Source organism: Carcharhinus amblyrhynchos, chromosome 1 (genome assembly GCF_965287045.1).
Source record: "Carcharhinus amblyrhynchos chromosome 1, sCarAmb.v2.hapA, whole genome shotgun sequence".
Taxonomy (NCBI): Eukaryota; Metazoa; Chordata; class Chondrichthyes; order Carcharhiniformes; family Carcharhinidae; genus Carcharhinus; species Carcharhinus amblyrhynchos.
This window is the reverse complement of record NC_137324.1, coordinates 90,471,199-90,498,842: the sequence shown is the minus strand read 5'-3', so window position 1 is coordinate 90,498,842 and position 27,644 is coordinate 90,471,199. Positions and strand designations below refer to the sequence as shown.

Here is a 27,644-nt window from a genome sequence, read left to right as displayed (position 1 = left end):
GCCCCATCTGGATACTCTGCTTCTGGCTGTGTTGGTTGAGCATAGAATGTCAACCAAGACACAGGAGGATTTCTAGAACTCCTTCATTGTCGGATCCCAGAATCCAGCAGACAAAGTATCAGTTTAATATTCATCTCAAAAATAACTATGCGTCACTCACTAGATCTGTATTTCAGTGTCAGGTTTGATTACGCAGTGGGTAATGTTCATGGACGACGGGGGCTGCCTTAACTCTGTATTAATAATCTAAATTTTGCAATCTTTGCTTCTCACACCACAGTAGGGGTGAAGTTATGTTGCAATGATACATAAAAATCAGAGAATATTTACAGTGCAAAAGGAGACCATTTGGCCGATCAAGTTTGCATCGATTGTCTAAAAGAGTATTCTACCTAGTCCCATTCCCCTGCCTTATCCACATAACATTGCACATTTATTCTTTTCAAATGGCAACCCAATTTCCTTTGGAGTATCTTGATCAAATCTGCCTCCACCACCCTTTCAGGCGGAGCCGGGGGGGTGCAGAGGAGGCAGTGCCAGAGGGGAGCCGGGGGAGGGCACGACAGGGGGGGCACAAAAGGGGGGGGGGGGGACCCAGAAGGGGGGGAGGGCGCCAGACGGGGGAGCGCCAGATAATATCTAGGACCCAACCATCTTGAACTGCTTCATCAATGATCTTCCTCCCAAAATAAGGTCAAAATGGGATGTTCATTGATAATTGCACCATGTTCAGTACCATTTGCTGCTTCTCTAATATTGTAACAATCCACGTGCAGGAATATCTGGACAACATTCAGCTTTTGGCTGATATGTGGAAAATAACATATGCTACTTAAGTGCCAGGCAATGACCACCTCCAACCCGAGTTCATTTAACCATTCCTCCTCAACATTTAAACCTATTATCATAGAATTCCCTCATTTATGATCCTGTGAGTCACCATTTCCCAGAAACTTAACTGAACCAGTCAAACAAATACTGTGGCAACAGCAGTAACCATGCAGACACTACAACAACAGATGAATGAATACCACTCGACAATCACCAGGCAGGAATGTTCCCTTCCAGTTGGGAACACTTCAACAGTCACGGGATTCAACCTCTCATCTTCGGGTAAATGTTCTCCAAGGCAGCCTTCATGACACAACACAGAATTGCCAAGCAAAAACTGATTGCCAAGTTCTGCACACATGAGGATGGCCTCAACCGGGATCTTGGGTTCATGTCACACTATCTGTAACCCCTACGACTTGCCTGGGCTTGTAAAATCCACTGCCTTAAACAGTCACACTTTCTAACACCGGCACACTGACTGCAATGTAATTGACAAGATGCAAAACACTAACTCACCGAAGCTTCTTCGAACACAACACATGGCTGCTGCTATCTTGAACAACAAAAACAGCAGCTGCTTGGGGAACACCACAGGTTGTAAGTTTCCTTCCAATTTCATGTACCATTCTGATTTTGAAGTTGTCCCTTCAATGTCACTTGATCAAAATCCTGGAACTCTCCCCCTTTACAGTGCTACCAGAATACCTTCACGTCCAGACTGCAGTGATCCAAGAAGGCGGTGCACCATCACCACCATCTCAGGGACACTTAAGAATGAGCACCAAGCTCTGACCTTTGCAACATCTCTTGAAGAAATAAAAAATGGCAATGGAAACCTAATACAAAATATTTCCAGGTATGTATACGTCCAACTAAAAAGGTGAAACTCACATCCAAGGTTTAAAAGGTCAAAGCATCAGGGAATCCATTGGGTGGTAAAGATTTGATTGCAGAATATAAGCTACAACATGTGACACTAATGTCTTTCTTCAAACATAATGGAAATAACAAGTGAGGCAGAATTAATCTATTTTCTAAACCACACGTGCTACAATTTCAATTCAATGTCACTGAACAGATGAAATCAGTTGAATCCTTTCACAAAACTTGGGAGTGCCATGGAAGGTTACAGTTTGTGAAATTATATTCGATATCATCAGAAAGAAAGCAATGGCTTGTAGATATAATCACTGCAGAAGCCAGTTTTACTCAAAGCTGCAGGCACATGAAGAAACACCTGTTACAATTTCCTGGTAACTTGTGACAAAGATAGATGAATTTCCTTTAATTGTAGTACTGAGTAGACAAGCAACAGAGGCTTTGGAACTTCCCTGAAAATCTCTCAGCTACAGAGGGCATTGGTGACAGTTTGACAGGGAACCTGCCAATCCTTTCAGCAGCTAAAACATTTCACTCTGAAATACATGCAAGTTATAAGACGAATCTGGATAGACTGGGACTTCTTTCCCTGGACTTAGGAGCGATCTTATAGAGATCGATAAAATAATGAGGGACATAAATAAGGTAAGATAGTCAACATCTTTTCCCAAAGGTAGGGGAGTATAAAACTAGAGGTGACAGGATTAAGCAGAAGGAGAGAGGTACAAAATGGTCCAGAGGGACAATGTTTTCATTCAAGAAGATGGTGAGTGTCTGGAACGAGCTGCCAGAGGTAGTAGTAGAGGTGGGTACAATTTTGTCTTTTAAAAAGCAATTATACAGTTACGTGAATAAGATGGGTATAGAGGATATGGGCCAAATGCGGGCAAATGGGACTAGCTTATGGGTAAAAACTGGGTGGCATGGACAATTTGTGTCAAAGGGCCTGTTTCCATGCTGTAAACCTCTGAGAGTCTATAAGCTGGGAAGGTGAGCAAAGGGTCTGTCAAAAAGGAAGGTTTTACAGGCTGTCATAATTGAGGAAAGATGTGTTCAGGTGGAGAGGTTAATGGAGTGATGGGGGAATTCCAAAGCTTAGTGACAAAGCAGCTGGAGACACACCCACTAATGTTTGGAATGATTAAATCGGGAATGCTCAAGGTGGCAGAATTAGAGGAGTACAGGCATCGCCATAATTTGTAGGGGTGGAGGTTACAGGGATAGGGAGGGTTGTAGGGGTTGAAGAGGTGACAGAGATTGGGTTGTTGGGGAGCGCAGAAGGAGGTTACACAGATAGGAAGGATTGCAGAAGTTGAAGGAGGTGTCAGAGATTGGAGTGGTGGGAGAGTGCAGAAGATTGTTACCGAGATAGGGAGAGGAAGATAAATAAGAACGAAAACTTTAAAAATCAAGGCATTGCTTAACCAAGAGCCAATGCTGGTGATTGAGCAAAGGGTGGTGTATCAACAAGACCAGGTACAAGCTAGAACAAATACACCATAGGAAGCATCCTTTCCAGATAAATCACAACTTGGTATGGCTCCTGTTCTGACCAAAACTGCAAGAAACTACACAGGGTCGTGAATGTAGCCCAGTCCATCACTTAAACCACCCTCCCATCCACTGACTCTGGCTACACTTCCCACTGTCTTGGAAAAGCAGCCAGCATAGTTAAGGACACCATCCACCTCGGACATTCTCTCTTCCACCTTCGTCCATCAGGAAAAAGATACAAAAGTCTGAGGTCATGTACCAACCGACTCAAGAACAGCTTCTTCCCCGCTGTCATCAGTTTTTTGACTGTCCCTTTAAGATGAATGGCCTAATTGCAATGTAAAAGAGTTCAGGACGCACAGTTTAACTGTTTGGTCAGGGGCTTTGCAGATTGGAGAGTGTTCGTGAGTATCTGGCTGCAGATCAGAAGCTCAGATCAGTAAGTGAAAGACTTGCATTCTCTTTGCTATCTTAAACGTGTGTCATGGTTTTTCTTCTTATAGTTTGTCCTCTTGGAAAACATTTTTATATAAGCTTATACAATGCTTTACATAAGCTTCTTCTATATTGATCTTGCCTTAGTTATTGTATATTTTTGCAGAGGTTTTATGTCTGTATTTTTAGAAGCTCAATTTCAGTGCTGCCAGTAAATTCATACTGTAGGGCTGACTCGGGTACGTTTTTCTCTCTGCTTGTCATATAGTAGGAAGATGAGGAAATGCAGATTGAAAAAAGGACAAGTCACTTCCACAATGTGCAAACTGTCTGCACCTGCCCCAGCCCAAGTTGCTTTGCCTACAGGCCAAACACAGCTACTTGGGCTTGTCCAAAAACATTTGCCTTTGTCAACTCCCCATCGTCAGGAAGGCAGTCACAAGAGTTATGCCATTTCCTTCAGCCTGACATCTCAAACAAGATTGATGACAGCCACTGCTCTGCCTTTGGCTGTGAAGTTGGCAGACAGCCTTGAACTCTTGTGCTACTTGACCACTCCAAACACCTTCAAAGGATATTCATATCAAAATCAATCAACAGTTCACCAATGCCTATGACAAGTGACAGAATGAGTTGTTAAGCAGGGCGAATGCTAACAGAATGCTCCCCACAGAAAAGCATCAGGGGAAGCTTGCAAGTGCGTGGCACATTTTTTTTTCAAAATGGCAGGTTTCTCCCAAGCAGAAAACATCAGTGATGGCAAATGTGTGACCATATTGGCCCCTATTTCACAAACATGATAAACTGGGGAGTGTACTTCGTCATTGCCTTAATATGATGAAATGAGCAAGATTACGTATGTGAATATTACACCGGTAAATGACTTCACTTATGGCACTTCCAGCCTTATTTGAAGGTGAAAGAGGGCTAGGCAAATGGCTCTTAGATGGCCAAGGATATGCAATCTCAGCTCATAAGCCATTTGAGACAGCTGTAAACACAAGATGAACAAAGATATAATGAGGAATGCACAGCTAGCAGAGCTGAATATGCCAACAGTATGTTGAAGCAAAAGTACAGACGCTTGGATAGATCTAACAAAGCACAGGGGCACCAATCTTACAATACACTGGATTCAGTGAAAGACTTGCAAAAAGGAAGATGACAGGTTTTCTTGAAAAAGATTCAACATCAATGAAAATAAAAGTAACAGTAAAAGCCAAACAATGTTGGAGCAGCAGCAATATTTTTCAAGCTCAAGATTTTAATTGTGTCCTGGAGAACAAACCAGTAATATTTTTGTGATTCATTTGTTGGGATGGCAAGGTGGCACAGTTGTTAACACTGCTGCCTCACAGTGCTCAGGACCTGGGATCAATTCCTGGCTTGGGTTATTGTCTGTGTGTAGTCTTCACCTTCTCCCCGCATCTGCGTGTGTTCCCTCCTGGTGCTCTGGTTTCCTCTCACAGTCTAAAGGATGTGCTGGTTAGCTGCATTGGCTGTGCTAAATTCTCCCTCAGTGACAAGAGGAGGTGCTGGAGTGTGGCGACTAGGGAATTTTCACAGTAACTTCATTGCAGTATTAATCTAAGCCAACTTGTGACACTAATAAATAAACTTGAACTAAGATTAGAGGTTAAGCATTCATTCCTACACTTCCAAATTACTTTGGAATTATAGGAGAAAATATGTAGACACAAAACAACCTGAAGCAGGTGCACAACAAATGACTTGCCTTCTTCCACTCACTCCACACTCCCTACCATTTACATCAGATACCACAATTTTCAAGCCTCTGCCAATATCTTCATTCTTCTTTGAAGAGAAGTGACAAGTAGGACAGGTATTAGATCAGTACTAAAACTAAATTATATCTTTTTTTTAAATGTACCCTTTCTATCATTTCCATGCCCCAGGCCCCAGCCCCCACCCTGAGTAATTTACTCTTCGACCCTAAATTGCTTGCTGGTGGAGGGTGTAGGGTGGGGATGGGAACAGACAAAATTTTTTGGGTGCAGGTATTCCTTCAGGGCTTTGTACAAGTGGCTAGTAGTTTTTTATGCATGAACCAGGCACAACACTCACCTTTCCTCAAATCCACAAAGGTTCATTCTCAATAGGGATTTCTGGAAAATGATCAACACCTAACCTTGGCTATTATCTTCTCCCTATCCCAGGAACGTTGAAGCAGATAATGTATAACCCCAAGATAAACCAACTTAGCATAAATCAGGGCCAATATTTGGAACATCCCAATAGAGTTTAAGTATTAAGTTTATTTATTAGTGTCACAAGAAGACTTTCATGAAGTTACTGTGAAAATCCCCTAGTCACCACACTGGCGCCTGTTCACATACACTGAGGGAGAATTTAGCATGGCCAATGTATGTCTTTTGGCTTGTGGGAGGAAACCCATGGAGACATGAGGAGAATGCATAGCCTTCGCACAGGTCTGCCTGGCGTAACTCCTCATTGCAGAAATTCATCAAACCAATCAGGTAAGGAGGAATAAAGTTGGTAGAGAAAGGATCCATGTTTCATTGCATCAGCAAACCTCAAGCAGATATGAGTGGATATTACACAGATCACATCATTGAAATTCTTGGTTTCCTCAGTTAAGAATCATAGAATTACATTGTGCAAAAGAGACCCTTCAGCCCAGCAAGTCTCTACTGACACGTGTGTAACACCTGTCCTCCCACCTAATCCCATTTGCCAGCACCTGGGCCATAGCCTTGAATATTATGATGTGCCAAGTGCTCACCCAGGTACTTTTTAAAGGATGTGACAAAACCCACCTCCACCACTCTCCCAGTCAGTGCATCCCTGACTGTTACCATCCTCTGGGTAAAGAAGTTTTTCCATCTTCCCCCTTAAACCTCCAGCCCTTCACCTTGAACTTGCATCCCCGTAACTTTAATTTAAACCAGACGATTTTGCAACTTCAGAGGCTCTTCATCCTCTGCACGTCAATTTGGTGAACGTCCATTTCTAGACATTCTTATCAGCTGCTGCAAGGTAGGACAAATTAGAGCATAATTTGCCCATTATAAAACTACTGATCCCATCTGCAACCATGTTTGTGTGATCGATCAACATCTATTGGTTTACCATGTATACACACACACGAAGAAAAGATAAGGGAGATAAGGGTATCACCACTGACTCCAAAATAGAGGGAGAATCAAGAACTAAGAGGAGATATTCAGGTACTCAAATATTTCCCATTGTTTTTCCTGACCTGAATTTGAGTGCACTAGTACAGGATCAAGGCCAAGGGGCACAATTTAATTTGAACAAACTGAATCATAATATTATCTCCATCACAAACCACATTCAATTAAAGAATCCATAAAAATTACAGCACAGACAGAGCGCATTTGGCTAACCAAACCAGTTCTGGTGCCAGCTCCCTGACATTCAGCTGTAGTTAAGCTCAGTATATGTCCTAATATTAAGCAACTAAGTTACTTGCTAAAATAAAGATACCATTACTTGAACAAAACATTACCTACCTTCCTTCAATCTTTTCTCAGTTACTGTTTTTGTAGTGCTGATAGCCTTGTACAGAAAACCACACAGAAAGCTGGACGGAGAGTTATTAGAATGGGTGCCGGCTTTAGACAATGCATCAATCTTTGGAACTACTGTGAATAAACAGCAGATAAACAGTGTTCAAGAACAGACTCATATTCTTATTAAAGGTCTTTCTAAATGTCTTGAATTGTTAACCTTTATAAATCTTCTCATCAAGGATACATTACTGTGGGTCCTGTATTTGCAAATAGAATCAAAGTTAAGATTCTTCCCCACAGGTAATATTTGCAACTGAGTTAAATTCAAATTATTTACCCACTTCTGAGCAGGAACAGCTTATGTGAAAACACTTCCATCCCTATGTTGAAATTTCATTGCTCGTGTTATTAAAACTCCTGGACTCCTACAGGAAAACTTCAGCACAGAGTAACAGTGGTTGGCACAGACTGAACCCCCTCACCATCAATCTAAGTCAGTCCTCTCTTGCCGGTTTTGAGTATACGATCTTAGGATTAGAAAACTAGCATGGGTTGAAAGGTGATGCTTTGCAGTATAAAAATGATGGTGTGAAATAAATAGCTATTAAAAATAAACACTTACTGTTAAGCCCCAAAATTGAAATGCATCCAAAGATTATAGGCTTTTTGATGTAGGGAAAGATGCAAAAGAGTATGATTAAAGCTACCCAGGAATTTATTTTTGTTAAATGACCAGAAGCCAAAGATCCAAAGGTACTCTGTCGGTGTTCTGTAAAAGGACATGTATTCTTGCCCTCAGTGCAATGGATTCCTATTAACAAATGCAATCAATTCTACAGCTGCCTTCAGCGCTTTATGGTTGGATGTCAGCCTGGACGCAGGCCCTATATTTGATGGGGAGAAAGGGGTGGCTGGGCGCGGGGTGGGGGGGGGGGAGTTTTTATGTCAGGAGAACAGAAAGAATGGGTTTCCCGAATGGACAGCAGGGCTTCTTTAACTGAAGTTCCAGCCCACAGGCAGCCTGATTGACAGTTGGAGGCTACCTGCTCCACAAGGTCACTGCCAATGGTAGGGGGTGAGTAGAGGGAAGTGGGTGGTAATTGGCCTGGAAACAGGAGCTAAGAAGTACCTGGTGGGTTTAGTGGGTAATTTGTAAAGTCCAAAGGAATCACTCCTGCTCCCCACCCTTACCAATGGGCGTGCTGTAGAGGGAGTTACCTCATGAATTCAAACCCATTTTTGTGCTGTTGAGGCACAGGAAGCCCAGCCACCTGTGGTTAAAATCAGAATAATAATTGAGAGCCTTGATCAAAAGCCAAAGATCCAAAAGTCTCAGTCTGCATTCTGTGGAAGGAAATGCATTTTTGCCCTCAGTGCAGTGTTTTCCTGTTAACAAACGCAATCAATTCTACAGCTACCTTCAGAGCTTAGATCTGGATTTTAGGCATGAGCAGATCAGCTGCCTGCTCCTTGTCCCACCTCCATTACAACTAAAAATGAGCAGGGTCAAGAGTGGTTCCTGTTCCGAATATTTTTGCATTTTCACCTCTAGCATGTCTTCACCTCACTTATTTTGGGGAAATATGACTCAACCCTTAGTTTCTTGATCGGTTTACTTATCAGAGCCATTCCCCTTCAAATAGTTAAGTTAGTTATGGAAAGTTCAAACCTTGCTAATTATACAAGACCCGTTAGAAGAAACAGGGGACATTTCTTTGTCAATATGTCGCATTTTAAAAGCTCTTTGAAATATTGATCAACAAACATGTTTAAAGATTGATATTCCCTGAAGTATATTGTCACTTTCAAAGTATAGGCAGTTCCGGTAATATCCTACAAACAAAGCTTTACCTGAGAGTTTATTATGAAACAGAAACTCCATTTGCAATCGTTGGCCAGCCTTCTGTGCCAACAAGTAAGGGGTACAATGAGTAGGTTCTCCTGTTGCACACATGACGTCTGCCCCATTGAAAACAAGTGACATAGTCTCCAAGATATCTTGTTTCATCACTGCTTGACATAGAGCCTATATGCGCACAAAAAGGTGGAAGACATTATAGCGAAGAGAAGTATAGGATAGCATAACAACAGGATAAAGTTAAATCAAGATCACACATAGACCACTTCTATATGTCAAAATACTACACTTGTTAACCAGAGCTCTGAGCATTCAGTACACATGATGTGGAGATAGCGGCGTTGGATTGGAGTAAACACAATAAGAAGTCTCACAACACCAGGTTAAAATCCAACAGGTTTATTTGATAGCATAAGCCACTAGCTTTCAGTGCGCTGCCCCTTCATCAGGTGAGTGGGAGTTCACCTGATGAATAGCAGAGTATCATTTAAATGGTGCTAGATTGGGAAATGTCGATTGACAAAGGGACCTGAGTGTCCTCCTACACCCATCACAGAAAGCAAGCATGTAGATATGGCAAGCAGTTAGGAAGGCAAATGATATGTTGGCTTTCATTGCAAGAGGATTTGATAACAGGAGGAAGAATGCCTTACTGCAGCTGTTCAGGGCCTTGGTGAGATCACCCCTGGAGAATTTGGTGCAGTTGCAATTTTCTTATCTAAGGATACACTTGCCAGAGAGGGAGTGTAGCAAAGGTTCACCAGTCTGATTCCTGAGAATGCAGGATTGACATATGAGGTGAGATTGGGTCAACAGGGCCTGTATTTATAGAATTTAATGGATACCAGTAGGGATACTCTCTGTTATTGGAGGTTGAAGACTTGTGTGCGCTAGGATTTGAATGGGCTATGTGTATTTAAATGCTATATTAAAAATGCTACGAGGCCTCATGTCCTTTCTGGGTGCAATCCTGTTTGTGCCATTAGAAAGGGACCGGGGACTCTAATTTTGGCGCCAGGCACAAAATGGATTTTTAGACCCACATGCTATTCTCTGGGATCAGTGTGAACTGGTAATGGCGCGGCGAGGTCAGAGAATCACCTCCATGATTTCCCTTTGACAACACCATGCTGGCTATCCTTAATTAATCCTCACTTCCCCAAGTGGGGATTAATTCTGTCCCTCAGAATTTTTCCTGATAGTTTCCCTACCATTGAAGCTTGACTCACTGGCCTGTAATTTCCTGCTTTCGTCCTACTTGAATAATGGTACCACATTATCTGTCCTCCAGTCCTCTCACATCTCTCCTGTGCCCAGAGAAGATTTGAAAATTGTCAGAGCTGCTGCAATCTCCTCCTTTGTCTCCCAAAGTAGCCTGGGATACATCTTATCTGGGATTTATCCACTTTTAGGCCCATTAAAACTGTGAATCTCCTCCCTCTCAATGTTAAGTTGTTCAAGTAAATCACAATGCCCCTCTCTGATTTATATCACATACATCTTCCATCTCCACTCAAAAATTGCCACATTGATCCCTAATAGGTCCTACTCTTTCTCTGATCATCTGCCTGCCCTTAACATACTTATAAAACACCTCTGGATTTTCCTTTATTTTTCCCATTCCCATCTTTGCCCTCCTAATTTCTTTTTGAAGTAATCCTCTGCACTTTCTGTACTCTTCTGGTGCTTCTGCTGTTTTGAGCCCTCGGTATCTGCCATAAACCTCCCTTTGTCCCCTTATCCAACCCTGGATATCCCTTGGCATTCAGGGCTTTCTGGACTTGCTGTTCCCACCCTTTACTTCCATGGGATATGTTGGCTCTGCACTCTCTCTATTTCCTTTTTGAATGAATCCCATTGCTCTGGTATAAACTTTCCTACAAGTAGCACTCCCAGTTAACTTTAGTCAGACCCTGCTTATCCAATTAAAATTGGCCATCACTCAATTCAGAACTATTATTTCCAATTCATTTTCATCGCTTTCCATAACTATGTTAAATCCTACTGAATAATGGTCACTGTCATCAAAATGCTCCCCTGCTGAAAATTCTACCACTTGCTGCTTCATTGCCCAAAACTAGGTCTAGCACCTCTCTTTCTGGTAGGACTTTCTACATATTGGCATAAAAAGCTGTCCTGGATTTACTTTAAGAATTCTACCTCCTCTAAGTCTTTCACACTTTGCCAATCCCAGTTAGCGCTAGGGAAGTTGAAATCCCCTGCTATTATTACCCTATTATTCTCAGAGATTTGCCTACATATCTATCCTTTGTCTGGGGGCCTATAGCGCGCTCCCAGCAATGTAACTGCCCCTTTTTGTTTCTAAGTCCTACCCATTTGGTCTAATTTGAGGAACCTTGTAAAAAATCATCCCTTCTTACAGCAGTAATTGAGTCCTTGTTCAATACTGCAACACTACCTCATCTTTTACAGCCCATCGCCCCCAGCCTGAAGTCTCTATACCCCAGATTTTGAGCTGTCAATCCTGCCCCTCCTTCAACCACAGAAACCCTACAGTGCAGGAGGCGGCCATTTGGCCCATCGAGTCTGCATCGACTACAATCCCACCCAGGCCCTTTTCCCGTAACCCCACATACTTCCCCTGCTAAACCTCCTGACACTAGGGTCAATTTAGCAAGGCCAAACTAACCTGCATATCTTTGTACTGTGGGAGGAAACCGGAACACCCAGAGGAAACCCACGCAGACATGGGCAGAATATGCAAACTCCATACAGCCAGTGACCCGAGGCCGGAATTGAACCTGGGTCCCTGGCACTATGAGGCAGCAGTGCTAATCACTGTGCCACCATGCCATGTCTCTGTAGTGACAAGATATCATCCATATATGGATAGGTATAACAGGCTGAACAACCTTTCCTCCTCAATTTCTTTTTTGATTTGATTTATTATTGTCACATGTATTGGGATAGAGTGAATAGTATCATTTATTGTGTGTTATACAGACAAAATATACTGTTCATAGAGTACATAGGGGAGGTGGTAAGGCAAAAGTACAGAATATAGTGTTACAGTCATAGCTCAGGTGTAGAGAAAGATCAGAAGAGATTTAAAAATTGCATTATACGAGAGTTTAAAAGAGTTAGAATTCATTTTAAGAGAACAGGACGAGAATAAAAGATTGAATTCGAGGGTATGCTGGGGACAGCTCGCACCGGAGCCATCTTGAATGGACAATATTTTTCCTTTCACAAAGTCAGATTTAGATCCCAGAGCTGGGTTAAAGAAAGTTATCTTTGGGTTTTGTAGCACCTGGTCAGCGAGACAGAAAATTTACTTCTGGGGATAATACCAAAACAGCAATAATTATGAAGGAAAGGTGACTTGCATCTGAACTGAAATATCTAAGTTGGCAGCTATACCAAATGGTTTTGATTTCATCATCTTGGTCACGGCACAAAATCTCTCGAAACTTGGGTCGTGTGCCTTATGCTCAGTAATTGATATGGCTGAACAGAAGTTGCAGCAACATTTGCAGTGTTGCCGTCTCTTCGTATCATCCTCAACATTGTCATTCTTTAGGGACATTCTTGTGCATATTATTTGTTTGGGGCTAGTGGAAAAAACACAGATGGGCTGGAATAATAAAAAGCAATTTTCTCACTATAAGAGGAGAAGCAATATATCAGATGTAGCTCCTAGGAGGTTTATTTTTGTAGGGTAGAATGAAAATTATTTTGAAAATATCATCTCTGACACTTTAAAGCTATGACAGGGAAAATGAATTAATACCAAGGGAAAAAAATGACTATTTACTTAAGAGGTGCAAGTGTTGGCTTAACATACATCTTATGCAAGGAAAGGAAGCATTATATTTGAAAGATCAGCTCATGTAGATGGAAATGTCAATGCTAGTTTGTCTTGCATCAAATCCAGTGAATAAATAAGGCACAAAACAAAATCGTAATTTTGCTTTTCTTAAAAAATGTGAAACAATATCAGCGTTTTTAAAATAAATTGACCAAAAACCAATTAACACAATTACTAAGCGATCATTTCAGTAAGCATCAGGCTATGCAGAACTCATTTTCAGAATGACTTGCATTACCTTGTTTAGTTCTTTCTGGCTGAGAAAAGATGAGAGCTTTTTTCGAAATTTCCCTTCTTTGTACTTTTGAGTGATGAAGTCGAGGCGATGGCTTGGTGGAGCGTCCATATCCAGTTCTTCGCCTGCTTTGAGATTGGCTGCCCAAAAAGCATTGGCCATTTTATTTCCTACCACAATGAAGAGCTGCAATTCAATCGAGAGGCTCAGCCATTAGACACTCGCACTCTTTCAGCTCAAATGTTTCATTTGCTTTCAAATTTAAAATTCGACTTTTCATTTCTAAAGCACTTCATGCTTAAAATCTGAAGGAGCCAAAGTTTTAAGCTTAAGCAAGTCTAACTCTATTATAACGTAACACCCCGGCAGAAATTTTGAACTTCAGCGTGGAGCACGGAACCTGTTGAGAGTGAGGAGACATAATGAGAATGGCCATTTGTTAGGACAACAGATATGGCAGCAAAGCCTTTAAATGCTTCACTAAAGCAAACTGCACATCCATTCATACTGCATATTTCACACCAGGTTGAGTTTGGTAGTGCGGCTATGCAAGTTGACCCATAAATGCAAACCTATTCACCAAAACCTCAACCTTTGTTGGCTGAATGATCAATTCTTCTGGCTGGTGGAAATTAGCTAGTAAAAGCATGGAGTGTGGGAAGCAATCATTTTAGCAGAACATAGAAAAACCACAGCACAAACAGGCCCTTCGGCCCACAAGTTGCGCCGATCATATCCCTACCCACTAATTTACCCATAACCCTCAATCCTATTAAGTCCCACGTACTCATCCAGAAGTCTCTTAAAAGACCCTATCGAATTTGCCTCCACCACCATGATGGCAGCCAATTCCACTCACCCACCACCCTCTGAGTGAAAAACTTACCCTGACATCTCCTCTGTATTTACTCCCCAGCACCTTAAACCTGTGTCCTCTCATAGCAACCATTTCAGCCCTGGGAAAAAGCCTCTGAGAATCCACCTGATCTATACCTCTCAACATCTTATACACCTCTATCAGGTCACCTCTCATCCTTCGTCTCTCCAAGGAGAAAAGACCGAGCTCCTTCAACCTATCCTCATAAGGCATGCCACCCAATCCAGGCAACATCCTTGTAAATCTCCTCTGCACCCTTTCAATAGCTTCCGCATCCCTCCAGTAAAGAGGTGACCAGAACTGAGCACAGTACTCCAAGTGGGATCTGACCAGGGTCCTATAAAGCTGCAGCATTACCTCCCAACTCCTAAACTCAATCCCTCGATTGATGAAGGCCAGTACACCACATGCCTTCTTAACCACATCCTCTACCTGCGAGGCCGATTTAAGAGTCCTGTGGACCCGGACCCCAAGGTCCTTCTGATCCTCTACACCGCTAGATGTCTTACCCTTGATATTATACTCCTTCATCCCATTGGACCTGCCAAAATGGACCACTACACATTTATCCGGGTTGAAGTCCATCTGCCACTTCTCCGCCCAGTTTTGCATCCTATCTATGTCACGCTGCAACTTCTGACATCCCTCCAAACTATCCACAAAACCACCAATCTTCATGTCATCAGCAAACTTACCAATGCATCCCTCCACTTCCTCATCCAGGTCATTTATGAAAACAACAAACAGCAAGGGTCCCAGAACAGATCCCTGGGACACTCCATCTGGTGACCAACCTCCATGCAGAAAAAGACCCATCCACAGCTACTCTCTGCCTTCTGCGGGCAAGCCAGTTCTGGATCCACAAGGCAACAGCCCCTTGGATCCCATGCCCTCTCACTTTCTCAAGAAGTCTTATCGAACGCCTTGTTTAATAAACAGAATAGAACCATAGAATCCCTACAGTGCAGAAGGAGGCCATTCAACTCATTGAATCTGCACTGGCTCTCTGACAGAGCATCTTACCCAGGCCCTATCTCTGTAACCCCACATATTTACCCCCCTAATTCACCTAACCTATACATGTTGGGACATTAAGGGACAATTTAGCATCCACTTAACCTGCACACCTTCAGACTTTGGGAAGAAACCAGAGGAAACTCACGCAGACGTGGGGAGAACTTGCAAACTCCACACAGTCATTCAAGGCTGGAATTGAACCCGGGTTCCTAGTATTGTAAGACAGCAGTGTTAACCACTGCACTGTGTCATTCAAATAGATGAACAATTCCAGTGAGCCTATACCCATTCACCTCAATAAAATTCTTTGAAGCATAACTTACTGACATATTCCTACCAACAAGCTGACACTATGAATGTAGTGTCAACATCAGAAGGCTAAGTTCTGTAAAGAACACATAGGAAACAGTGACCATATTTTTCACTGAGTTTGAAAACAATGTAGTTTAATCCAAAATCAGGGTGAAAGTCCAAACAAAGGAAACAATATAGGTACGAAGGGCAAGTTGACTACAGTGAATTGAATTTTTTTTTATAAGCAGACAAGAAATGGCTCATATTTAAAGAACTAATACATGGCTGACAATAAATGTACATTCCTTTAAGGCAGAAAAACCCAAAGGAAAAATGGGTCAACTATGGCTAACAAAGGAAGTTAAGGATTATATTAGAGCAAAGGAAGAGGCTCATAATAAATTTAGCGAGACTGAGGGTTCGGGATAAAGGCAAAGGAGAACCAAGAAACTGATGAAGGGACAATAGAACATGAATGTAAACTATCAAAAAACATGGAAACAGATTGTAAAGGTTCCTATAGGTATGTAAAAAGGAAAAGATTAGCAAAGACAAATGTGGGTCCATTATAGGCAGGGTCAAGAGAATTTGTAACTGAGTGTAGGGGAAGTAGCAGAGAAGTGAAACAATTATTTTATGTTCGTCTTCATGGAGGAAGCTCCAAGAAATTTCTCAGAAATAATGGTGAACCGAAGGACCAGTGAGGTTTAGGAACTGAAGAAAATTAGTGTAAGAGTACAGTTGGAGTAATTAATGGGACTGGAAGTGGATAAGACATGATGATCTGCATCGTACAGTGTTGAAAGAGCTGGCTGCAGAAATAGAACATAGAACATAGAACATAGAACATTACAGCGCGGAACAGGCCCTTCGGCCCACGATGTTGCGCCGACCAGTCTATTTTTAAAAAAAAACATTGACCCACTAATCTAAACCAATCCCTTTTCGTCCATAAACCTATCCACCAATCTCTTAAATGCCCCCAAACTAGGCGCATTTACAACTGCAGCAGGCAGGGCATTCCAGTCCCTCACCACCCTCTGGGTAAAGAACCTGCCCCTGACATCCGTCCTATAACTACCCCCCCTTAATTTAAAGCCATGCCCCCTCGTGCTAGATTTCTCCATCCGAGGAAACAGGCTATCACCATCCACCCTATCTAAACCTCTAATCATCTTATATGTTTCTATAAGATCCCCTCTTAGCCGCCTTCTTTCCAGTGAAAACAACCCCAAATCCCTCAGTCTCTCCTCATAGGACCTCCCCTGCATACCAGGCAACATCCTGGTAAACCTCCTCTGCACCCTCTCCAAAGCCTCCACATCCTTCCTGTAATGTGGGGACCAGAACTGCACACAGTACTCCAAGTGCGGCCGCACCAGAGTTGTGTACAGTTGCAACATGACGCTGCGACTCCTAAATTCAATCCCCCTACCAATAAACGCCAAGACACCGTACGCCTTCTTAACAACCTTTATAGTGGCTGCATTCATCATCATCTTTCAAAATTCTATAAATTCTGGAACAGTCCTGGCAGATTGGAGGGTTGCAAATGTAACCTCACTGTTTAGGAAAGGACCTGTTAGCCTGACCATTCAAATCACTCGCTAATTCCTCTTAAGTGGCATTTTGGAAGAACAGGAGCGTTGAATTTGAAGTGTGACAAATAGAACAGTTAAGAGGAGATGTGAACTTGGTGGATTCTTACAGAAAGCCAGGATTCCACTTTGAAGAGGTCAGGTACCAATTTGGATAGAGTTCCAGAACACCTTTGGGAGAAGTAAAGGTCTTTTGGGAGAGCTATGGTGTCCTTTAGCACTGTTAATATTGCACATTTTGCGCACACACCCTTTGGAACTGTCAAACATTGAAGAGCTATCCAGTTGTCAAGGAACTGTCCACCTGTCGAGGAACTGCTAAAGAGCTCTCCAGCTGTCAAACCTGTCCAGCGAGTGTCAAACCTAAGAAGAACTGACCAAAGATTCTAGGCGAATTGACATAGAGGGAGCTAACAGCAAAGAGTGGTAGATGTGGACCAAGGGTAGGCACGACTTAGCACTGAGTTGCCATTGGGGACAAGCATGGATTGGCATAGATTGGGCATAGGGAGTGTGAGAGAGGGTGAGGGTTGGAGGGATTTACTTTTTAAATGATTATTTATTTATTTAAACACAGGAACAGGGCAGAGAGGCAGGCCTCTGTGCAGCCCGTCCTAGAACCCAGCAATCTGAGGAGTCATTCCAGGGTCGTCTATCCGCCTCCTATTTTAGCCCTATTCCACCAGCCCTCCGCCCTGGCTGAAAATCCAACCTGCTGGTGGACATTCCTCAACACCAGGTTACTCAGCCAACCTGACCCAGGGATAAAAGTTTTTCCCAAGTGTCCATTTTGAGTTGTAGACCCACACCAGCCAGGAACTCTCCAAACCCTTGCCGCATTTTGATTTGTTGAAGTTTTGAAGTAAAATGGTTCCCCATTTTTGAGTCAGAAAACCAATATGACTATGGGCTAAGGCACAGTGCAGCTATAATCAGTGAATCAGAAGACAGACTGAATATAAAGTTATCATGACACCAAAACATGGCATGACTTATTCTGCGCTTCTTGGGCAATCCTAGACACTTCCTGTCTAACTAAATTTACAGTACTCACCTTCAGCAGTCAATTATTACCATTTAGTCTCTTTAAAGTGTACTGTCTAATTATCATACTGACTACCTGGTCAGAGTGAAACAGACTGCAGAATTGTCTTACAGGAACTCAAGATCATTTGGGAGAGATGAGCTACATGATGCCAGTAGCCTTCTCAATATTTTATGAGTGTTGTATTTCTCCTCCTAGAAATTTTCTAAAGGATCAATTTAAATTTCCTACGTGGGGAAACCATGCAGGAAGCAGATTTGCGAATCAGAACAAAACTTCTCGTAGGCAATAAAATGAAAATTACTTCATTATCAGTCACCTAGGCACTTGAGCAAGGTGCAGGTCTGCATTTACATAGATTGGCGAATGTACAAGTACATTTGGGGAAGCTGTATCCTCATCAACTGCTTCAAGCTGCAGTGGTTTAGATTAACACAGGAGGTAAAATACTCAAAGAGTTAATATAATTATATAACACATTAGTCAGCCAACTACTGGAAGCATGTTATTGACCTTTACAGGGTACAGCATTAAAGCAAGATGACTCAGCTGCATTCTCTGTTGCTGGGAAAGGTTAGAGAAAAAGTTGGACCTGCTCAGGAGAAAAGAAGTGATGTAATAGAAATCTACAAAATGATGAAGATGGTAAGTAATATCAGTAGGACTATGTATTTCCACTATTTAATCTCATACAATAATGCCCCTGCCTGAGCTCATATGCTGTTGAAACCCTAATCCATGCATTTTATTGCCTGTGGACTTGATTATTCTAATGCTTTTATGGCCAACCTCCCATGTTCAACCTCTGTAAACTACAGACCATCCTAAATGCTGCTGCCCATATCCTGACTCACACCAAAGCCCTTTGCCTATCTCCTCTGTTTGTTGACATTAGCTTCAAAAGTTACATAATGCCTCTATTTTATAATTCTCACACTTGTCTTCAATTCCCACCATGGCATTGCCCCTCTCTATTACTACAATCACCTTCAGCCTGACGAAACTCCTTGAAATAGGACATCTTAAGTAGTCTCACAACACCAGGTTAAAGTCCAATAGTTTTGTTTGGTAGCGTCAGCTTTCAGAGCGCTGCCCCTTCATCAGGTGACATCTTGAATATCCTTGATATTAATTGCACCACTAAGGACAACTGTGCATTCAGCTGCCTGAGCCCTAAACTCTGGAATTCTCCCCCTAAACTTCTCAGCTCTTCATTTTTAAGGCATTCTTTTTAAAGTCCACCTCCTTGACGGAGTTTTAGGCTGCTGATTCTACAATTTCCTTTGTGGCTTAGTGTCAGATCTGGTTTGATTATTTTCCTGTGAAGTGCCGTGGGACTTCCTGCTACATTAGATGAGCTTTATAATTACGAACTGTTGTTAGTAATAACTGAAGTATTATTTCTGTTGTTTGTATTCAAAAACCAGGTGTGCACGCATATAAAGCCCTAACTACGGAACAATGGCAGAATTTTTCAGAAAAAGAGTAAGTATACAATAAAAATTGGAGAAAAATTCAAGTGACAATTTAACTCAGGGAGACAAACAATAAGGGAAAGTGTTCAAAATGCTATAGATACTAAAAACATAAAAAGATTTAGGCAAGTGTCATACTGGTTTTAGCCATTCTCTCATGCTGTGGTAAGTCCCACTGGCAGATCAGCATGAAATGTGCAGTCATTCTTTAGATGTGTACAGCTTCTACTGCATTGTCTCTTTTTTATTTTGTTCTTGTTCATTCAAGGGATGCAGGCACCAACAAAGGCTGAATTTACTGCCTATCCCTAACTGCCCCTGAGAAAATGGTGAACTGCCTTCTTGAACTACTGCTGTCCATGTGGTGTAGGAGGACCCATGGTGCTGTTAGGAAGAAATTACAGGATTTTGACTCAGCGACATGGAGGAATGGTGATACTGTTCCAGTCAGAATGCTTGTGGCTTACAGCAGAACTTGCAAGTAATGGTGTTCCCCTCTGCCTTGCCCTTTTTGTGTAGGGGGATGCGTCACAGGGTTGAAATGTGTTGACATATACCTTATATCTTATACTGCTGCCACGACATGTTGGTGCAGGAGGAAGTGAATGCTAATATATTTGTCCTGGATGGTGTTGAGCTTCTGGATGTTATTAGAACTGCACTCATCCACGAAGTGGAGACTATTCAATTACACCATATCCCTGGTGTGGCTTGCACATGGTGGACAGGCTTTGGGGAGTCAGGATGTAAGTTACTCACCACAGAATACCCAATTTTTGAACTACTGTTGTGTCCACAGTCTTTATGTGGCTGGTTTAGTTCAGTTTCTGGTCAACGGTAGTTCACAAGACACTGATAGTGAGGGATTCAGAATGGTAATGCCTTTGAATGTTAAGGGGAGATGATTAATTGTCTTTTGTTGGAGATGATTATTGTCTAGCACAAATGTTGCATGTCACTTATCAGCCCAAACCCAAATATTCCCCAGGTTTTGCTGCATGTGAACACACACTGTTTCATTATGAGTTACAAAGTGCACACTGAGCTATAATTAGAAAACATCCTCATTTTGACCTCATGTTGTGGGAAGCAGCTGAAGATAGTTGGGTTTAGGTCCGTATCCTGAGGAACTCCTGAAACAATGTGCAGGTTTGACACAATTTACCAGCCACAACAACCTCTCATTTGACTAGAAATAATGATAGCCATAGAGTCAAAGAGGTTTAGGGCATGGAAACAGGTCCTTCGGCCCAATTTATCCATGCCGCCCTTTTTTTTAAACCCCTAAGCTAATCCCAATTGGCTGCATTTGGCCTGTATCCCTCAATACCCATCTTACCCATGAGACTGTCTAAATGCTTTTTAAAAAAACAAAATTGTACCCACTTCTACTACTACCTCTGGCAGCTTGTTCCAGACACTCATCACTCTCTGTGTGAAAAAATTGCTCATCTGAACACTTTTGTATCTCTCCCCTCTCACGTTAAACTATGCCCTCTAGTTTTAGACTCCCCTACCTTTGGGCAAAGGTATTATCTGTCTAGCTGATCTGTGCCCCTCGTTATTTTATATACCTCTATAAGATCACCCTGCAGCCTTCTATGCTCCAGAGAAAAAAATCCCAATCTATCCAGCCCCTCCTTATAACTCAATCCATCAAGTCCTGGTAGCATTCTAGTAAATCTTTTCTGCACTCTTTCTAGTTTAATAATATCCTTTCTATAATAGACCAGAATTGCACACAGTATTCCAAGTGTGGCCTTACCAATGTCTTGTACAACTTCAACAAGACATCCCAACTCCTGTATTCAATGTTCTGACCAATGAAACTATGCATGCTGAATGCCTCCTTCACCACTCCAGCCATCTGTGACTCCACTTTCAAGGAGCTATGAACATGTACCCCTAGATCCCTTTGTTCTGTAACTCTCCCCAACACCCTACAATTGACTAAGTAAGTCCTGCCCCGATTCAATATACCAAAATGCATCACCTTGCATTTATCTAAATTAAATTCCATTTGTCATTCATCAGCCCACTAGCCCAATTATCAAGGTCTCAGTGAAGAGTTTTCCCTGATTCCCAGTGACTTCCGTTTTTCTAGAATCCTTGACGCAAAAGGGATCCTTCAAGGCTAAGCGTTGCTTTGAAATCACTCTTGTTTCACTCCTGGAATTCAACTCTTTTGTCCATGATTGGACCAAGCCTGTTACGAAGTTTGGAGCCGAGTGGCCCTGACAGAACCCAGCCTTTGTTGATAATGTGGAAATGAATCATATCATTGGCATCTGTGAAACTCAGGAGGATGCCAAGATTGACATTCACTCTATACTTTTGACTAAAGATGGTTCCAAAAGCTTCAGCCTGGTCTTTTGTATCAAAATGCTGGGCTCCCCCACCAATGAGAATGGGAATATTTGTGAACCCTCCATCTCCCATTTGTTGCAAACTCAAAATTGAACGTGGCAGAACAGCACAGCTTTAATCTGATCGAATTGTTGTGATTGCTTAGCCTCTCTAAATTGTGCTACGTCCATTATTTAGCATGTTTGTAGTCCTGTATTGTAGCTTGGCTGGTTAAATCAATAGTGCTAATATACTAAGCAGCTTCGGTGATGGTCACTGAAGTCCCCAACTCTCACTCAGTGTTCCTTTTGAGTGGTGTTCAAAATGGAGAAGTGGTGATTCGTCAGCTGAGAAAGGGCAGTACACGGTAATCAGCAGGAGTTTTCTTTGCCCATGTTTGACTTGGTGCTATGATACTATACACAGGAAAAGTCCTAAATCCCCAAGTTGTGGCACTTTGCCACACACCTTAAAATCTAACTGAGTTTATGGAAGAGGTGGTGGAGCAGCTCTCAGGCTATTCTATCAGGTGATGAGAATCAATCCACTTAAAGAGGAGGCAACTCATTCCCATTCTGTTTGGCATGAGGCAGCACCTGCCATGAAAAGGGTTTGTCCAGATTGGCCTTTGCTGATGAATCAATAGTGGGACATCACTCCCAGACTCAGCACAGTATCATAGAAATGAAAAAAAAAGAGCAGGCCATTCAGCCCTTCGAGTCTACTCCATCTTTCAATCTGATTATGGCTGGCCTGCTCCATCTCAGCTGTGGCATTTCCTGGATTTTCTCAAGGAGAATATTTGGGGTAGTATGAACTTGATATGAGAAAGCCTTATGTTTGCGAGGACTTGTAACCATTTGGTATTTGATGGTCTCATAATCCCGAGTATATTTCTATTTGCTTTAATTGTACATAAATTAGCTCGAGGCTACCGAAACAAACAATACGTATAGGCCAAGGGAAAAGTATGCCTGTTTCTGAACAAAGAAGGGACCATGGGATATTCTAAGGAGAAGATAGCAGAATGAAATTGAACTGAAGTAGGTGGACTAATTGGTCAAAGTGCAGTTTATTTAAAAAAAACACATACTTCTATTCAACTATATAAAGTTATTTTGTAAAGTTTCAGTGATTAGTACAGAGTGGTTTCTTACCTCAACAAGTTCATTACTCCAAATACTGGTATCCAACTTCAGACTACGAATTTTGGAAATATTTGATCCCAGTGATCGATGCTGACCTGATTTTATTTAAGCACAAAAATTTGTTTAGATTAGCAAACACTTAAAAATTTATATTCACTCAATTACTTCATATTAGATTTCAGCATTCATAATTCATAATGACAACTCTTCAGTGTCATTAAAATTGGTCCAAGTTAGAAGAATATATTTGCTTATTTAAAGAGGCATCTTAAATTTTAATTTCCTATCCTTTTTTGCCAGCACAATTATCTTTCAACTTCTAATTTAAAGAAACTGACATTTTTGACCTTTCAAAATAAAATTCCAGACAATTTTAAGACATGGGGTGGCAGAGCGAGCACTACTGTTTCACAGCACCATGGTCCCAGGTTCAATTCTGACCTCAAATGACTGGCTGTTTGGAGTTTGAACATTCTCCCCATGTCTGCATGGATTTTCTCCAAGTGCTCCAGTTTCCTCCCACACTCCAAAAGTGTGCAGGTTAGTTTGATTGGCCATGCTAAATTATCTCAATGTCACGGGGATTAGCAGGGTAAATATGTGGGATTCTGGGGATAGGGCTTCGGTGGGATTGTTGTTTGTGCAGGTTCGATGGGCCAAATGGTCTCCTTCAGCATTGTAGGGATTCTGTGATATAATGAGTTTGGTTAGGAAATGCCAAACTGCGCATGTTAAAAAAAGTCACTAAATACTCAATAAGCCTTTTCAAAAGATTTTCATTAAACTAACAAATCAAATTAAATTTTCTGCTTTTGTTAAAAAAAATCTACCATTATGTCCAGGATTGTGCAGCAGTCAGTTTGTGGTAGGGGTAATAAAAGGAATTTGCGTCAAGTTGATGAATATAGTAAATTTAGTTTTTTGTGTGTATTTTATATATGTTTGCTAGATACTAAATTATATTCTGTTTAGGTGTTTGCATTGGCAAACAAATCATTGGCACAATGGCTGTATCTCCGAGTTTTGTGTTGCTTCGATGCGATGATGAGATTGCTTTAGGCAGAGTATGATTGGAAAGAAATATCAAAAGTTAGGAAAAAATGTTTTTATACATGGTTAAAGTAGGATAGGGCAGCCAATTTAACATTCCAGGATATTGCTGTTTTTATCAGGACAGGAGGGGAAACAAAAGGGGTGGGGGAGTTGCATTGCTGATTCGGGAGCACATCACAACTGTGTTAAAGGAGGACACATTGGAGGGATCTTGTAGTGAGGCACAATGTTGGGAATGTATTATAGACCTCCCAACAGCCCGTTGGAGACAGAGGAATAGTTGTATAATCAGATACTGAAAAGATGTGAAAAAAGCAGGGTAGTTGTGGTGGGTGACTTTAACTTCCCCCATGTTGACTTGGATTCCCTTACAGCCAGGGGCTCGGATGGAGAGCAATTGGTTAAATTTGTCCAGGAGAGCTTTTTGGTACACTACGTTGACAATCCAACCAGGGAGGGGGCCATATTAGACTTGGTATTGAGGAATGAGCCAGGCCAGGTGTTCGATATTTCAGTGGGGAAGCATTTTAGGCTAAGTAGTCCTAATTCCATAAGATTTCAGTTAGTCATGGATAAGGACAAGTGTGGCCCTCAGGTGGGGCTGCTTAATTGGGTGAGGGCCAATTACATCCAAGTTAGATAGCAACTGGGGAACATGCATTTGGAGCAGCTATTTCAGAACAAATTTATATCTAGCATGTGGGGAACTTGTAAAGGCAGGACAGACATGTCCCTGCAAAGGACAGAAATGGCAGGATTTGGGAACCAGGGATGATAATGGAAATTATAAGCTTAGTCAAAAAGAAAAAGGAAGCATACAACAGGTCTAGGCAGCTAAAAACTGACAAAGCCCTTTAGGAATATAGTGAAAGTAGGAAGGAACTTAAACATGGAAGTAGAAGGGCTAAAAGGGGCCATGAAATATCTTCAGCAAACAGGATCAAGGAAAATACCATATATTAGGAGCAACAAGATAGCAAGGGGAAGAGTAGATCTATTCAAGGACAATGGAGAACGTGAAGCTCCATTACATGAACTTAATGAATACATTGTATCAGTATTCACCAGGAGATAGAGATGACAGATGTTGAGGTCAGGGACAGGTGTGTGAATGCTCTGGAGAATGTCAATATATCGAAGCAGGAAGTATTGGGCATTCTAAATTGCATGAAGGAAGGCAGGTCCCCAAGGCAGGATGGGATCTATCCCAGGTTACTGTGGGAGACAAAGAGAGAAATAGTTGGGGCCTTAACAGACATCTTCACATCCTCTTTGATCACAGGCGAGGTTCCAGAGGACTGGAGAATAGCCAATGTTGTTCCCTTGTTTCAGAAAGGAAGCAGGGATAATCCAGGAAATTATAGGCTGGTGAACCTGACGACAAGAAGCTTTTGGAGAAGACACTGAGGGACAGGATAAATGTCTTGTAAGAAAATGGACTAGTTAGTGACTGGCAGCATGGTTTTGGACGGGGAAGGTCATGTCTCACTAACTTGACTTTTTTGAAGAGGTGATAAAGATAATTGATGAGGGAAGGCCTATGGATGTAATTTATATGGACTTTAGTAAGTCATTTGATAAGGTCGCACAGACTGGTACAAAAACTAAAATCACATGGGATTCGGGGTGGGCTGGCTAGATGGATATAGAACTGGCTTGGTTATAGAAGACAGAAAGTAGTGGTGAAAGGGTGTTTTACAGAATGGAGATCCATGGCTGGTAGTATTCTGCAGGGATCAGTGCTGGGACCATTGTTCTTTGTAGTATATATAAATGATCTGGAGGAAAATGTGGGTGGGCTGATTAGTAAGTTTGCAGACGACACGAAGATTGGTGGAGTTGCTGATAGTGCTGGGGATTGTCAGAGGATACAACAGGATATAGATAGATTGGAGACTTGGGCACAGAAATGGCAGATAAAGTTTAATCCAGACAAATATGAGGTAATGCATTTGAGAGGATCAAATTTAGGTGTGAAATGTACTGTAAGTGGTAGAATCCTTGGGAACATTTAACATCCAGAGGGATCTGGCCTGCAGGTCCACAGTTCCCTGAAAGTGGCAACACAGGTGGCCAAAGTGATTCAGCAAGCATAAGGCATGCTTGTCTTCATCATCCAGGGCACTGAGTTCAAGAGTTGGGAAATCATGTTGTAACTATATAAAGCATTGGTTAGGCCATATTTGGAGTATTGCGTGCAGTTCTGGTCATCACACTTACCAGGAGGACATGGAAGATTGCAAAGGTTCACTAGGATGTTGCCTGGTCTTGAGGGTGTTGGCTGTGAGGAGCGGTTGAATAAACTGGGATTGCTTTCACTAGAAGATGGAGGCTGAGGGAAGACCTAATAAAGATCTACAAAGTTATGAGAGGCATAGACAGGATGGATGGTCAGAGGCTTTTTCCCAGGGTGTTAGTGTCAATTACAAGGGGGCACAGCTTCAAGGTGAGAGGGGGAAAGTTTAAGGGAGATGTATGGGGCAGGTTTTTCATGCAGAGTGTGGCAGGTGCCTTGAATGCACTGCCAGAGGAGGTGGTGGAAGCAGGCACATTAACAACATTTAAGAGGCATCTGGATGGGTACATGAATAGACAGGAAATAGAGAGATATGGACCAAGTCAGGGCAGAAGGCTTTTTTTTTAAGTTTAGTTAGGACATCATGATCAGCACAGGCTTGGAGGGCCAAAGGGTTAGCTCCTGTGCTGTACTTTGCTTTGTTCTGTGACTGATGAAAATGAAGAATAACTTATTAGAAGAGAAAAATACTCATTAACTTATTAGAAGAGTCAATGAAAAGGGTAATCATAAAGACCAAAATTGCCTGGGGGCTTGATGGTCAAAATCTAGGCAAAAGACTCAACAGCATACCATTCGTTCGAAGGTGGAGATGTTACTTTGGCTAGCCAAAAGAGCTCATGTTTCCAATAAAGACTATTTACATAATCACAAACTTAAACTCTTCTATGATCCAGCATAATCATACAATGTAAGAGGAAGTGACCATTTATCTTCCTATCCATCATTCCTTGATGTTTTTCAAAGCAGTGACTTGGGTCAGTTTTATTAAAACAGTTGAAAATGGATTGATCAGAAAAGGCACATGTCCGATGATTAATGATTAAAAAAGGAAAAAGCACTTAAGAAAAAGTTGAAGCAATCTACACCAAACCACTTAATAGTTCCATTCATGAGCATGAGTCAGGTCATGCTCATTTAAATATTTTTTTGATGTGAGAAATCTTTACAAAAATGCCAATGAGAATTTGCAGTTTGTCCAACTGGTGGAATCTCTCAATTTCAACCAGGGGTGTGCCCAGTTTTGCAGTCGAAGCCTGATCCAGTGAATTGAATCTTGAAGCAGTGTAAAGGATTACAGGAAAGAAGACAAGTGTTTGCCGATGTACCTAGTGGCTAAAAGTCTTGGCCTTTTTGCACTAGTTCAGTCGATGCCGCCCAGATGTGCCGATATTACTGATGGCAAACCTACCTTTAGCAGTTGTACCTTAAAGACACCCGCTAGAAATTACCTGGGGAGTTCCCCAAATCAACCATTTGCCAGAGATTCAATTTACGCTGTTTATCCAGGATTTTGTGCCAAGGTTACAGCAATCCATTGCACAAATAATGTTGATGCAAGTTTACAGAACAAGATGTACTCCAGCATTACTATTGATTACAAAGTGAAATACCTTCAACAGTACAAAAGAAGAC

The 27,644-nt window shown here is 41.9% G+C and overlaps 1 protein-coding gene across 1 annotated transcript in view; it reads right to left on the bottom strand.

The window, feature by feature from the left end:
• Nucleotides 1-27,644, bottom strand: part of arap2 (ArfGAP with RhoGAP domain, ankyrin repeat and PH domain 2) — a 338,594-nt gene that overhangs the window by 128,224 nt on the left and 182,726 nt on the right. The window contains exons 12-15 of the mRNA XM_080189086.1: nucleotides 22,889-22,974; nucleotides 13,083-13,265; nucleotides 9,009-9,183; nucleotides 7,158-7,289 (exon numbers count right to left, since the gene is read on the bottom strand). Of these exons, the coding sequence (XP_080045212.1) occupies nucleotides 7,158-7,289; nucleotides 9,009-9,183; nucleotides 13,083-13,265; nucleotides 22,889-22,974 (576 nt within the window). The remainder of the gene's footprint in view (nucleotides 1-7,157; nucleotides 7,290-9,008; nucleotides 9,184-13,082; nucleotides 13,266-22,888; nucleotides 22,975-27,644) is intronic.